General features: G+C 41.3%; 1 protein-coding gene across 16 annotated transcripts in view; it reads left to right on the top strand.

Annotated features, from left to right (window-relative positions):
• TNIK (TRAF2 and NCK interacting kinase) overlaps nt 1-13,843 on the top strand; it is a 275,815-nt gene that overhangs the window by 193,432 nt on the left and 68,540 nt on the right. For 12 of the 16 annotated variants that reach the window (XM_083177758.1, XM_083177755.1, XM_083177756.1 and 9 more), the window contains exons 13-15: nt 4,570-4,680; nt 11,381-11,467; nt 12,755-12,958. In XM_083177758.1, coding sequence (XP_083033884.1) covers nt 4,570-4,680; nt 11,381-11,467; nt 12,755-12,958 — 402 coding nt within the window. The remainder of the gene's footprint in view (nt 1-4,569; nt 4,681-11,380; nt 11,468-12,754; nt 12,959-13,843) is intronic. The other 4 variants (XM_083177760.1, XM_083177767.1, XM_083177770.1 and 1 more) reach the window with 1 other exon arrangement.

The following is a 13,843-nucleotide window of genomic DNA, read 5'->3' on the forward strand; positions in this document are numbered from 1 at the left end:
CATCCAAGATGGTGTAAACCTTTAGAGTCTTCTCTGGCTGTCCCTTGGGGTATACATTGACTAGACATATCTTTGCACAAGATTTGTCACAAAGACCTTCCCCACAAACTTTAGTGCATGAAGAAGATATAGTAGCGGGACCTGCCGTTTGATCTGTAATCTCCCCGCCATGCCTTGGCATAGGAGGGAGATGTGCGGGTGGTGTAGGATTCAGTTGAGATGGGTGAAGTGCCTGCACGTGGTCCTCACAGTCACATTCTGTGCATTTAATAGCAGTTTTACAGTCCTTAGCAAAATGTTCAGTGGAAGCACAACATCTGTAACATACCCCAAACTTCTTTAGAAGTTCCAGGCGTTCCTGGAGTGGTTTCTTTCTGAAGCCAATGCATTTCTTGAGGGGGTGTGGCTTCTTATGTATGGGACACAGACGATTAGGGTTTTCGATCACTTCACCTTGGTTGCTCTGGTCAGGAGCTGATGTTGGTGTGGAAAGGATTTCTGTCTTATTCACTGACACTGACGCCCTATGGTTCTTGTAGTTAGAACGTGGGCTATCATACTTGGGGGAAAGCGAACCAGGATGATTTGGCTCACTATAGAAGAAGCTTGGGTCATTCTTGGATTCTGCAATGTTCTTGACAAACTCGCAGAAGTAGGAAAATGGGGGAAAGGAGACTTGATTTTCCCTTTTGTATCTTGACCCAAGTGTAGTCCACCTTTCTTGAATTCCGTACGGCAGCTTGGAAACTATTGGGTTTACCCCATGAGCTGTGTCCAGGTAACTGAGGCCAGGTAAGTGAGTATCAGCCTTGGCCAGCAGGAGTTCAAAGAGTAGGTCACTGAGCTCTTGAAATTTCTCATTGTCCTTGCCGGATATTTTTGGGAAATTCTGCAGCCGTTTGAACAAGGCATTCTCTATGGCTTCAGGACTTCCAAAGCTCCTTTCTAGCCTTTCCCAGGCAGCAATGAGGCCTGCCGCAGGATTAGCGATGTGGACGGATCTGAGTCGCTTGACACGTTCTGTGGACTGTGGGCCAAGCCATGTGACCAGCAGATCTAGTTCTTCAGAAGCAGTAATGCCAAGGTCACTAATTGCGGTCCTGAAGGCACATTTCCAACCTCTGTAGTTCTCAGGCTGATCATCAAACTTAGTGAGGCCAGTCTTAATAAGTTCACGGCGAACCATGTATCTTGCGAAGTCTGACATGTCTGTTTTCTCTGACTTTGGGCAAGAAAATGCTGGCTGCTGAGTTTGGTTGTTCGTATTGTTTATAGTGTTCTGGGTAAGAGACATAGGGAGATATGGGGGTGCATAGGCATTTAGCCTAGGAGCTGGTTTAAAGTCCATAGGTCTCGCTGCATATGAAACTGTGTGGTTACCAGGGATCTGGTGACTTACTGGCATATTGGTTTGCGACCATACATTTGTATATGGAGCTTCTTGAGGCATTGGACCTTGGTGCACTGTGGTGTGTGCATTGTACTGACCTTGGACATGGTTTGTTGAATAATGATCTGAGTCCCTTTGTTCTGCCCTGTTAGGAATGTTTTCAGCAATCAGGGGTTCACTGTTCTGGCTTAGGACGTAGTCTCTTGTGCGTTTAAGAGGATCCTCTGCATCCACTTCACTTAAATTGATGCTGTCTCTTTCACTTACACTGGCAGCTTGTTCTAAAATCTTTAAACGTGCCATTGCTGTGGCATGTTCACATTGTTTCTCCAGAGCTTCTATTTCCGCCTTTCCATGCGCTGCTCTGGCTTCCATTTCCGCCTTTCCATGCGCTGCTCTGGCTTCCATCTCAGCCTTTTCGCGTGCTGCTCTGGCTTCCATTTCAGCTTGCATTTCTGCCTTTCTTTTTGCAAAGTCGGCTTGTATTTTAGCAGTTTCTACTTCTGCACGTGCCTTTACAAGTTGTTCACTAAGCATGGAATATTTTGAACTTCGTGACTTAGATGATTGCTTTGAATGCCTGGTGGACACAGAAATGCGTGATGATGTTTCCAATAATTGTGCGATTCTGGCTGCTGTGTTAGACTTAACTTCATATACTAAACTGTCTCGATCTAAATTGAGATTATTGAAGCCTTGCAATTCCTTTAATGCATCGTGAGTATTAAGCGTTTTCAAAACATGAACATATTCTTGACATTTCACTGTGTAAAGTTCATATACTGAACAAAGCTGACCTAGGGCTCCCTCTAGTGGTGAGACATCACAATCATGCTGAGAGATGGTGGACATGTGACTTTGTAGTTTTTGCCATAAGTTTAGGATATGGGCAGAAAGTTCATGTTTCCTACCTTCAAGATTCTCTTTAACCTTCCATGTAGGCTTAACAGGGCGTTTAGACTGTAAGTTGAGATCCATAACTTGTTCTGATTGTAGATAGTGTTCATCTTGAACAGGCTGCACAGTGTGCCCTTCAGCCATGATACAGTAGCACACAGTTAGAATTTAGCTGAATAACACTGGAGTGAGTTTGTACAGTAGCTTGCTAGAATAATCTGTGTGATGTAGCTGTCTGTGTGGCTGCAAAACACTGATAATTTCTCCTCACACTGCAGGCAAACTAGTTACTTTCTTTGTATCTGCAGAAGCTGCAGCTGGCTTGCTGGTATATCTGGCAGTTTATAAACTATCTTTTCACTGTTCTGACTCAATAACCAGGCTGTAAATGTAAGGCCTTTAAGACAGTTCATCTGTGTATGTCTATAGTGAACCAGTACTTACACCAGGAGACTTTGTCAGACAGTGTCAACTCAACTGAAGAGGCATGTGTGAAGAATCCAGATGAGGGTTTATTTCAAGCTGATATTCTTGTAATAATGCACAAAACAGTAGGTGAAAAGATAATAATTTGCCAGAGCTCAACAGGAATCAACTGAAGGTTAAGATGGCAGACATACAATGAGATAGAGATGGGAAGAAGGCGGGGCTAATGACATCAGAGCCCTACAGGAACAAGGAAGGACAATTTTCACAAGATGCAAAGCTTTGTAATAATAACATGACAGTAACTGAACAGCGTATGAAGACACATACTTCGTGGGACATGACACTGTACATTGATCAAAGATACGGGTAGGGAGCCGGGTAGGGACATGGGTAGGGAGCCGCTGCACTGCTCCCGCTCGTGCATATGTAATGAGCGGGAGCAGTGTGAAGTGAATATATAATGAGCTGCTCTTGGCCCCCTGCTGGTGAATGTGCAAAATAAATAAAAAATTAAATATATATTCATGTGCTGCAAGCCCATTGAAATACACCAGCAACTTGCAGCGAGCATGAAACTGAGAACTGGCCGGCATTCACTGTACGCTTTCGGCGAACAGTGAACATTGAATAGGGTGAATCAGTGAAATGGTACTTTCAGTGAAAAAGATTCACCACAAGGAGTGAAAACCGCCCGATTTTGCCGAAAAAAAGGTGAATCGGGAGCATTGAATACTGGCCTTCATCTAACCTATAGCAATGAATGTCCATATTTGTTATAAACAAGAAAAAGTTTTATTTTTATCCACTGGAAGTAAAACTAAATGAAATCAGAATGATTCCATAGAATGTGGTAATTCTCTGCCAATCACAGGTTGTATCCGAGAATGTCCCTTTATGATTGGTAAATTTTGCCATTTTTTCCGGTGAGGTTTTTTCATGTAATTACTCAACTCCATTGAAATAAATGGGCTAGAGAAGTGAATGGTTATTGTCCTAAATTGGAAAAATAGCCCAAATAGTTTAACTCCTAGTGGGTATGTATACTCTGTAGTTTGGTAGACTTTTTCAACTGAAAAGTACTTAGAACACCATGAAAAGGAATAGGCCACAGAAAAAAGCAGCACCTGCTTGCAGTCATCTTATTGCATATTGGATGGTTGCTACTATTACAGTAAATACTCCTTTTTGCAAGTCATCTTAAATTAAATATATTGGATGATAACCATTGCAATATGGTGAGCGACGGGACCCAGCATGGAAGCGGGCATTGGCAAGTGCATACACACCTGCCTAAACCGGGCACGACAAGAGATCTACTAAGAGCATATACTGATGATGCACAACATCACTAACAGCCTGCGGAGCACATATAATTGTGCATGTCATTGTCTAATTTATATGCACCTTAATGTAGAGTAGTTAAACTACTGTATGTAGAGAATGCATTGGATACTGTGCCAATCACATGCGATTTAAGAACAATTAGCTAAAGAATGTTACCAAAAATGAATCCTATATCATTGTGGCTGTTTTAGGAATTTCAGTTGTTTTGTTTTATTTCCGAGAAGATGACCTGCATAGTCCATGTAATTATAACTGAAATTTCCTTTAAAAATGTCCCCCTCTTATAAAGCTATACTGTATATTTATGTTGAGATTTTTAGTTACTTTTGGAAAATTAAAGACATTTATTTAGAAAAAGCTACAGGGTATAATGCAACACTGTATTACAAAATGCTATAAACGTAGAACAACCAAGACAAGCTACGTGACTGGGCAGTGTTAGTTTGTATTAATTCTGAAGGTGCTTCAATTCATGGTTTTTATATTTTGGCAATTATATTTTTTTAAAGCAACAAAGACGAGAAAAAGAGATGCGAAAACAGCAGGAGAGAGACCAACGGCGGCGGTATGAGGAACAGATGCGGAGAGAAGAAGAACGAAGACGAGCTGAGCATGAGAAGGTCTGTCCACCATGTTATATGTGGCTACTATACTTCTCCTAATGATAGAATGAGTTCAAACTTCAGAGGCTGTCCGTATTGGCCTAAATTAATTGGAGAGTCCTATTTCAACCCTCTAGTCTTATCTAAAAGCTTTGCTGAAATGAAACTGGCAAGTAGGTAGAAAAGCACTACATTTTGTTTAAAAAGACAAGGCACTGAAGATACATGAGTTAGCAGAAATATTTATAACCTGCTTCAGATAGTCCACATGAGAACTGTTCCCAATACCCCTTTCACACCAACTTCTGATCTAGGATATTACCAGGTTAATGCAGGTCCTGGCTTGGTGTAAGTGTCTATCTGATTGTGTCTCTGGACCAGGGCAGTAGAGAGCCTGGCTGGGCCGAGGTACATTTTATGGAGTGTGGTCTAATTGTGGGAGGCATGGCCATGCATCCTTAGCATAACATAACAGAATAAATAGTACTTTAAGCACCTCCCTAGCCACACTGCCACTCTGCACACAACCGCATGAGCTGGATTAAGAAGAGCTGCAGCAGCTGCTGCTGCCAGGTAACAGACCCCCACTGGGACCCCCATCAGACCTGGGCCTGCATAAATAGTACCCCCTCTCTGGGCGCCACTGCCCAGGACTATGTCCCTGGTTGTGACCATGGTTGAACCCAGGACCTTCCTGGGTTATGCAATCACGGTCACGCTAAAGCAGGGCTGGGCAACACCAGCCCTCCAGATGTTAGTGAACTACACATCCCAGGATGCTTTGCATTAGTTTTGCTATGTGGCCATGCTGAAACTGATGCAAGGCATGCTGGGATATGTAGTTCATCAACATCTGGAGGGCCGGTGTTGCCCAGCCCTGCGCTAAAGCGACCAAAGAGGCAGATCAGGTTCACATAGAGATGTTGTCATCTCTAAGTTCCAGCAGATCTAGCAGCAGGTTAACAGCCACCCAAAAATACCTAAGTTTAATGTGGACCTTTCACACTTCGAAGTGGACAAGTTAGATGGATCCACCAATGTTTACTCACCTCAGTAAACCACTAGTGATTCCTGTCAGTCTATGTATGCTGAAATGGTTGTTCATGATAATGTGACTGCACCAGCCATGTTTTCCAAGAACTACATCATCAAGCCTTCTCCCACCTTTTGTATTTCCTCCCTTTGAATCTTTTGTATGATTCAATAAGTGCATCCTAAACAGGGGTGCCAGTGTGCTCCAAACGCTGATATTTGCAAGTTTAGTTCTATTTATAAAGGAGGAAAAATAGCAAGAAATTATCTTTAGCAGCAGACAAAGATACTGCATTAAATGTTACTTGTTGACTATGGGACTCTGTGCACTTACACCCAAACAAGGTGAAAACTGCTTCTTGCCCAGGTGTTGTTCACTTGTTTGTTATGGTAATGACGTTCAGCAATTTATGTTGTGTAAAAGAAAGCAAAAAACCCCCAGCAAATTTTAGCACTGTGAGTCTGACTTGTCATGGGTACATTTATTTCAAGGAATGATTGAGATGTGTACTTCCAAAATATATTGTAAGAAATAACTGGTACTTGTGTATTATCTGGGCGCCCGATGTTGAAATTGTATGCCAGTACCTTAAGCATGCGATTTGACGCGATTTCCCTTGAAATTCCCTTGAAGAGAAAATCGCGTCTCATTGTATGCTATTGTATGCTATTGTATGGTATACAATGCGACGCGATACGATTTTGGCTAAATGCCCCCATTTTTATATGTACAGGCACACAGATGCCGGTTTCATATGTGAAATGGCCCCCCAGACCCCATTTTTAATTGTATACCCACCCTGATGGCTAAATGCCCCCCATTGTCAACGCCACTCCACTATCAACGCCAACCCGAAGCGTAGCGAGCCCTTGAGGGGCGGCGGTACGCGGCCTCCAATCTTTTCATACCCCCACTATCCACGTCGGCGTGGAGTTGATTTTATATAGTGTGGTGAGAGCAGCGAGCCACCGAGCCCGAAGTGTGGCGAGCGGACGCGTATTACTTCACATGTAATTTGCGTCCCCTCGCTGCGCTCGCCACACTATATAAAATCAACTCCACGCCGACGTGGATAGTGGGGGTATGAAAAGGTCGGAGGACGCGTACAGCCGCCCCTCGCGGGCTCGTTGTGCTCGCTAAGCTTCGGGTTGGCGTTGATAGTGGGGTGGCGTTAACAATGGGGGCATTTAGCCATCAGGGTGGGTATACAATTAAAAATGGGGTCTGGGGGGCCATTTCACATATAAAACAGGCATCTGGGTGCCTGTACATATAAAAATCGCGTCGCATCGCATGCAATATGATTGTATGCGATACAACGCGATTTTAAGGTGCGATGAAAAAAAAATCGGGCGCCCAGATAATACACAAGTACCAAATAACTTTATTATGCTAATCTGCTTTTATAAAACCTGTCCCAGCTTAACAATGTCAGCATTTATATGGAAATATGATATGTATTTAGATACTTAATAGGTCCACTTCAGTGCTGTTTCATGGTAACAGCCTGGTGCATAACAAGAAATCACATAGTCTTAGGTATAAGTACATGGGTAGAGAGAACAATTTGAACGTTGGAAAACCAAGGAGTATTTAGAAATGTTACATATTTAGTCATGTACAAAAGGCATTGGTGTAAGTTGGGGGGGGGGGGGCTGAGTTATGTGGGCATCCACAGCAGCTCCATCCTCCCATCATCCAGTGGCTGTCATTCTGCTCCTCTCATCCTAGAGTACTCTATGTATACATATATATGACAGAGATCACAAATGGGCCTCCATCTTTTCATTCTTTTTAAAAATGACACTGTGCATTGCACCAGATGTAAGGCGTCCAAATTTGCTGATGACCCTAAACTACAGCAGGATAGTAATAGGTAAGGCCTTAGGCAAAAGCACTAACTAGCTAGCAGATTACATAAAGTTGTGCACCTCTGCCTTTGTCATAAATCAGATTACTGTATTTAAAAAGATTTGAAATTTGCTACAATTTGGCGATGACTTTTTGCCGTGTGATCTGTATTTTTTGGGCAGATTAGATTGCAGTGGCTGAATTTGAGATTCAGTACTTTGTTCAAACAAAATATTACAGTTATGCAAAACCTGTTGCCTGGTTGAGCTTAAATGCCTACATTTTAAAGTTTTTCATTGGAAATAGTTATTTCTAAAGTGGACATTTTTGAGTTCACACCAAAAAAATTACAATAATACTCAGGGTATCTGTAAAATGTTTGGACATGTCAAACGTCTTGTTTGGAATCAATTTAAAATATGGAAGTAGAGCGCAAAGTTTTACAATATAACCACTGATTTGAGGACCAGTCTAGAACACGTTTTACCATCTCTAGTACTAAATATGCTACTTTAAATGTAATGTAGTTGTGAAAAACCGAGAACAGGACATGGGGATGGGGATCGTTTGACCGAAGCAGAGATGCGGCTCCTATTTTAAGTCGAATATTGGATAAATACTAATTTTACAAACATAATTATACGTTACAACACAACTTAAATATAGGGTACAATTATGGGCATTTAACAGTAAGATGCATTGGATGACTGAATGGCTGCATTGGTGGACAGATATATTAATAATGTGAATGAAAAAGATATGCAATTATACTGGGGATTTCCTTAGCATACAAGGTGCCGACTGAGTTTTAACCCTTTGAATGCCAACATTGCTGTGAGAGCCTCAAAATATCCACTAAAAATGCCACCATTGCTCACAGCGACTGTTCTTTCAGTATAAATAAATGCAAATACAGCCAAGTGAATTCATTGAAGTTCAGTAAAAAAAAAAAAAAAAATCGCTGTGTGCACCACTGACATTTTTAGCGGATATTTTGAGAATCTCTCACAGCAATGTTGGCACTCAAAGGGTTACACTGTATAACAAATATTAAATTAGGAGCCTCAGCACAACTTTACATTGAAGATGCATAGCATGAAAAAGGTGCAATCAAACCCCGACAAAATTATGATGTGTGTGTGTGTGTTACAATATTTACTGTTGGACCTGAGCAGTTTGTATCAGTTCCAAAGTTACCCATGTAACAGAGATAGTGTAATATTGGTCTGACATAAAAACAACCTTGTGTTTTAATGTTAAATATATAGGGGTACATTTAGTAAAGCTTCTAATTATGGATGTGTTCGCAGGGGTACACCCATCGTTTCTACGGGCACGCCTGCCTTTTTTGTGGGGACGCCCATAAAACGCTGGGTTGGTCCCCTGCATCCACCCCCTGCCTGTCCATCACATTGGCGAGTTATACACTCGCCAGGGTGTTCGCAAAGGCGTTCACTCCTGGGGTTCGCGCAAACCCCCACCATCGGTCACTTCTCTTCTGGCAATGTCACTTCTTGTAATACAAGCAGAGCTATTACTTGCTGTTTTTGCCCCAATTTTTGAGAAGCTGCAATCTAGTGCCATAGTCTTTCAACCATTGACGGTAAGTATATGGTGTTGTGTGTTGAACAGCAAATACCAGTATACACTTGAAGTCTAAGATTTGTGTATGCTGCCTGAGTGGGGGAAGTGAAAACTCTACCCCCTCAAGATCCCCTGTGCAGCCCGGACTCTGGCAGCTACCACAGCCAAGGAAACAAATGTCACTGCTGTGGTGGTGGGGCAGCAACACCTGCAGCTGTCACTGCTGTGGTGGGGCAGCAACACCTGCAGCTGTCACTGCTGTGGTGGTGGGGCAGCTACACCTGCAGCTGTCCAAATAGCTGCATGTGTAGGAACAGTCAGTGCTACTGACCCTTTTTACATTGTCTGGCATATCTGTGTGCTATCTTCTGATCAAGCTCTCCTTCATACATGTTGGAGAGGTGGTATCAATGCACATAGGGGTTTATTCTAGTTCATTCTTTCTGACAAAATCCTTCTTAGATGGACAAAACCATGTGCACTGCAGGGGGGCAGATGTAACATGTGCAGATAGAATTAGATTTGGGTGAGTTATTTGGTTTCTGTGCAGGGAAAATACTGACTGCTTTATTTTACACTGCAATATAGATCTCACTTTGAAGAAAAACCCCACCCAAATCTAATTCTCTCTGCACAAGTTACATCTGCCCCACCCGCAGTGCACATGGTTTTGTCCATCTAAGAAGGATTTTGTCAGAAAGAATGAACTAGAATAACCCCCATAAAGTCTAAACACCAAGGCACTTCATATGTGCCTGACCGGAAGTGACCTCCTCAGAAGAAAAATTGCACAATTCCCATATGAAAACAATTGATAAGCATTAATGAAGACCAATGTTAATTGATAATAATCAAACAATAATAAATCTTGGATATTTTATTTAGTTTCTTATGTAGCGCAGCATATTCCATTGCAATTGAAATAAATAGTGGTAAGACAAACTGGGTAATCACAGATAGACATAGTCCTGCTCGCAAGCTTACAATATATAGGATACATACTATTAATCAACTCTGGCACCAGATTATATATAGATGTCAAACCAATTTGCCTCATGTCAGTGATAAGTTAATTCCCAAATTAATATGCACTTTCTAATAATGAAGTTTAAATTGTGCTAAGCCCAGTGTACAAGCTCAGTATATAGTGTAGCTAAAGGCCCAGAGACATGATTGGAAGTGAGAAGAGACAACAAGCTGTGACCGGTAGTCTCATATGGTCCAATCAGATGAGGCAAATTGATCATTCAAATGTTCATTCATTTGTGTATTATGCGTTCTGCTCTGGGTGAGGTCACTGTTTTGACAGACATATATGGCCATGTGTTTATATTAGTAGACACAGACATTCAGGCCTATTGGGGAGCATTTAGGGACATTTGGTCTTCAATACCAAATTTTTTTTGCAGCTTTTTGTCATGTAAAGTGTACAGTAAAAGAATCCAATTTCACAAAGTATGGCACAAACTGAATGGAATAACAGGTCTCACACTCTCTCATGCATTTTTGTTGTTGTTGTTGTTTAGGTCAATAGTGTGTTGATTTTGAAGGACCTGTGTGTTTCCTTTTTTGCTAACCATTTTACCTTATCCTGCTATAAGGGATCAATTTCAAAAATTTTAATCCTCAAAATTCTTTAACTTAAACATGGATTTGGTATAGATCACAGTAAGGGCATTTATTTGTTCACTTTGCAGTTGGTGTGGCATGAATAAGTCTTTTTTTTTTTTTTTTTCACCCCCACACAGTGTTTTTGATGGTAAGGCCTTGCACCTGCTGGCCTTACTGGCATGCTTTCGTAGTAAATTCTAGTGTCACCATACTCCCAACCAATGTTACCAGCGGTATTGCATAATGAGCTAATCACCAGCATTAATGACCTCTAATGCATTGTCAGTGGGTACCTGGCCTGACATGACAGTTCTGCAGCCAAGCAATAATTTAAGGAAAGGGCTGCATTTGATGGGGCATTTTCATGGCATGGAAGTAATCAAGAAGCCACAGATAGTATAAGGAGCAAGGTCTCCAACAGCAAAGGTAATCTGAGAACCAACAAAGAAAAAATTGTAGTATCGACTTGTTCTACTAAAATCTTATACTGCATTGTTCTTTACAATTCAGTTTAGGTCTTTGATTAGTTCTTTACTAATTTGTACAATTTCTGCTCTGTTCCTGTGGTATTTAGTGTTCTATTTCCCTAATATCTAGACTTCTCCCTTCTCTCTCTTTTTCTAATACTGTCCCTGCCAGGAGTACATCAGGCGGCAGCTAGAGGAAGAGCAGAGGCAGTTAGAGATCTTGCAGCAGCAATTATTGCAGGAACAAGCCCTGCTTCTGGTAATGATATGTGACTCATACCAGCATGTCTACTCCATCATGTGTTTGTGCACGACACCTAGTGTTTGCTATCCATCTTTCTCATGACGTGTTGCATGACCCTTGCATGTTAGCAAATGCTTAACTCACTGTATGATGTATATATGTTAAGTAAAAAATGCCTGCGCTACGTACAGTAATTTCCTGATTTCTCTATAATGGTGTTTTAATAATAATGGAGTGTGCCATTGTGCCGGTCATGTACAATGGCTTTAACATGCATATACAGTAGCCAATGTGCTGTTGAAGACTCCCAAGGGGCCACATAAACTGGTCATTCTCACTTATGTAAGGCAGAGTAAGTGTGAGTGAGGATTTGCAGTAGAGCCATGATGTCTCTGGTGATGCCCTTGTATATTATACTTGTATTGCTGTATATACTATGTCTTCAGGGCCTGTGCCGTCAGCCACCCAAGGCTCCAGCAGAGGAAATGGGTTGTGCAGCAGCTGCATCACTTCCCCTAATGTAAGGACTCCAAGAGTCGTGATTTTTCTAGAAAGGCATTTTATTTTTCACAACCCAAAATGTTGGAATCACAATACCTATTTTTCAATAATCTCCTGAACTGAAGTGTTCAGGAGAAGTGGTTCTGGGTTGTAATACGTAGTCTGTGACCCAGATGCATGTATATTGCCACCAGGCCATATTTTGCCCACCCTCTAGTGTAAAAAAATAGAAGTAGGCGCTTAGAATATTCTATGGTTAATACTGGTTTAAATGTGAGATTCTCTGTCAGATCTTTCTCTATAAATTTCTCAAGGTGCTTTAGGTGATATTTTGAGATCCCTGAAGATGTTTACTAATTATTGCTGCAACTGACGCTAGGGGGGGGATTTACTAAGATGGAATTTCTGTTTCACATTGGTTTGCCGGTTGCAACATCCCATCAGATACTATGTATTATCTTCTAGAAGGTGCTAAATAAATAAGTAGATTATGATTGGTTGCCCATAGCATATCATATTTCCCCTTAGGTGTTGCCTGTACTACCTTGCATTTATTGGATAAACTTCATGACATAGACAGAACCGCTGGTCACTAACATGTAGTTTGAGAAGTTGTGCAGCTGCCAGTGGGTGTGCACGGTTACTACACAATTGCATTACTTTTCATAATCGTGCTAGTGTTATCACCTTATGTTGAACTATGAATCTCCAATGCATTACTGTGTCTCTGTATAGCTTCTTCCATGATTTAGAGAAGCGATCACAGACCAATAACTTACACTGGTGTCCTCTCTCCAATAGGAGTATAAGCGCAAACAGCTAGAAGAACAAAGACAAGCAGAAAGGCTTCAAAGACAACTGCAACAGGAGCGAGACTACTTGGTTTCTCTTCAGCAGCAACAGCAGCAGCAGAGGCAACAGGAGCAGAGACCACCAGATAAGAAGCCACTGTATCATTACAAAGAGGGCTTGAACCCTGCAGAGAAACCAGCATGGGCGAAAGAGGTATGGCTGCAGAGGGATGCTTTTAGGTTTGGGCCAGAGGTTCCCACATTTATTGAGTCTTGAAGTGGAGTTTTTTTTTTTGTGTGATCACTAAAGTAAATGTATGCAACATGCAGGACATGTACAGGTAATTCTCATTTATTCACTTAAAACATAATGTTGATTACAAGGCATGTGGTGTAGTCTGTTCCATGTAGGAGACTTATTTTATGTCCAGACTTATTAAAAATTCTATTTCCAATTAGTGTTTTGCGCCCCAAACCCTTTATTGTTTTATATTATGTGCTTCAGTTTTAAAGCTCCAAATTTGTGCTTATGTTTTATACATTTTAAACCCATAACTATCATCATTCCATTCTTTATGTGAAATCAGCTGAGGCTACTGTTTACTGCCTGACGTATAGTCATAGTAAGGCGTTTTGTTCGCGTTTCTAATGTTGTTACATAATACACATACTGTGGTAAACTTGCGAATGCTTTCAATATAAAACTGCAGATTTTTCTTTAATGTTGCATAATCTATAAGTACTATACACATAGAACACAGCAATTACAAACAATATCTGCCAATAACATTTTCCACATGTATAACAAATGGTTATATACTTTAGTACATAAACACCATGTGAAATACTGGTGTTGATTTCAGCCTCCACAACTGTTATCCCTTATATCAGCCATTCCCAACCTATGTCCCCTATGTCCTCGTTAAAAATGCAGGTTTTTGTGATATCCAGGCTTTCAGCACAGATGGTTAAATCCAAATAACTGAGGTACTTATTACATCTCCTGTGCCCAAGCATGGATATTGTTAAAACTTGTACTGTTATGCCGCATTCACACTGGACGATACCACTGCTGTTTAGTTGAATGACCAGTAAATCA

This window comes from Crinia signifera, chromosome 3, assembly GCF_055691185.1.
Source record: "Crinia signifera chromosome 3, ASM5569118v1, whole genome shotgun sequence".
Lineage (NCBI taxonomy): Eukaryota > Metazoa > Chordata > Amphibia > Anura > Myobatrachidae > Crinia > Crinia signifera.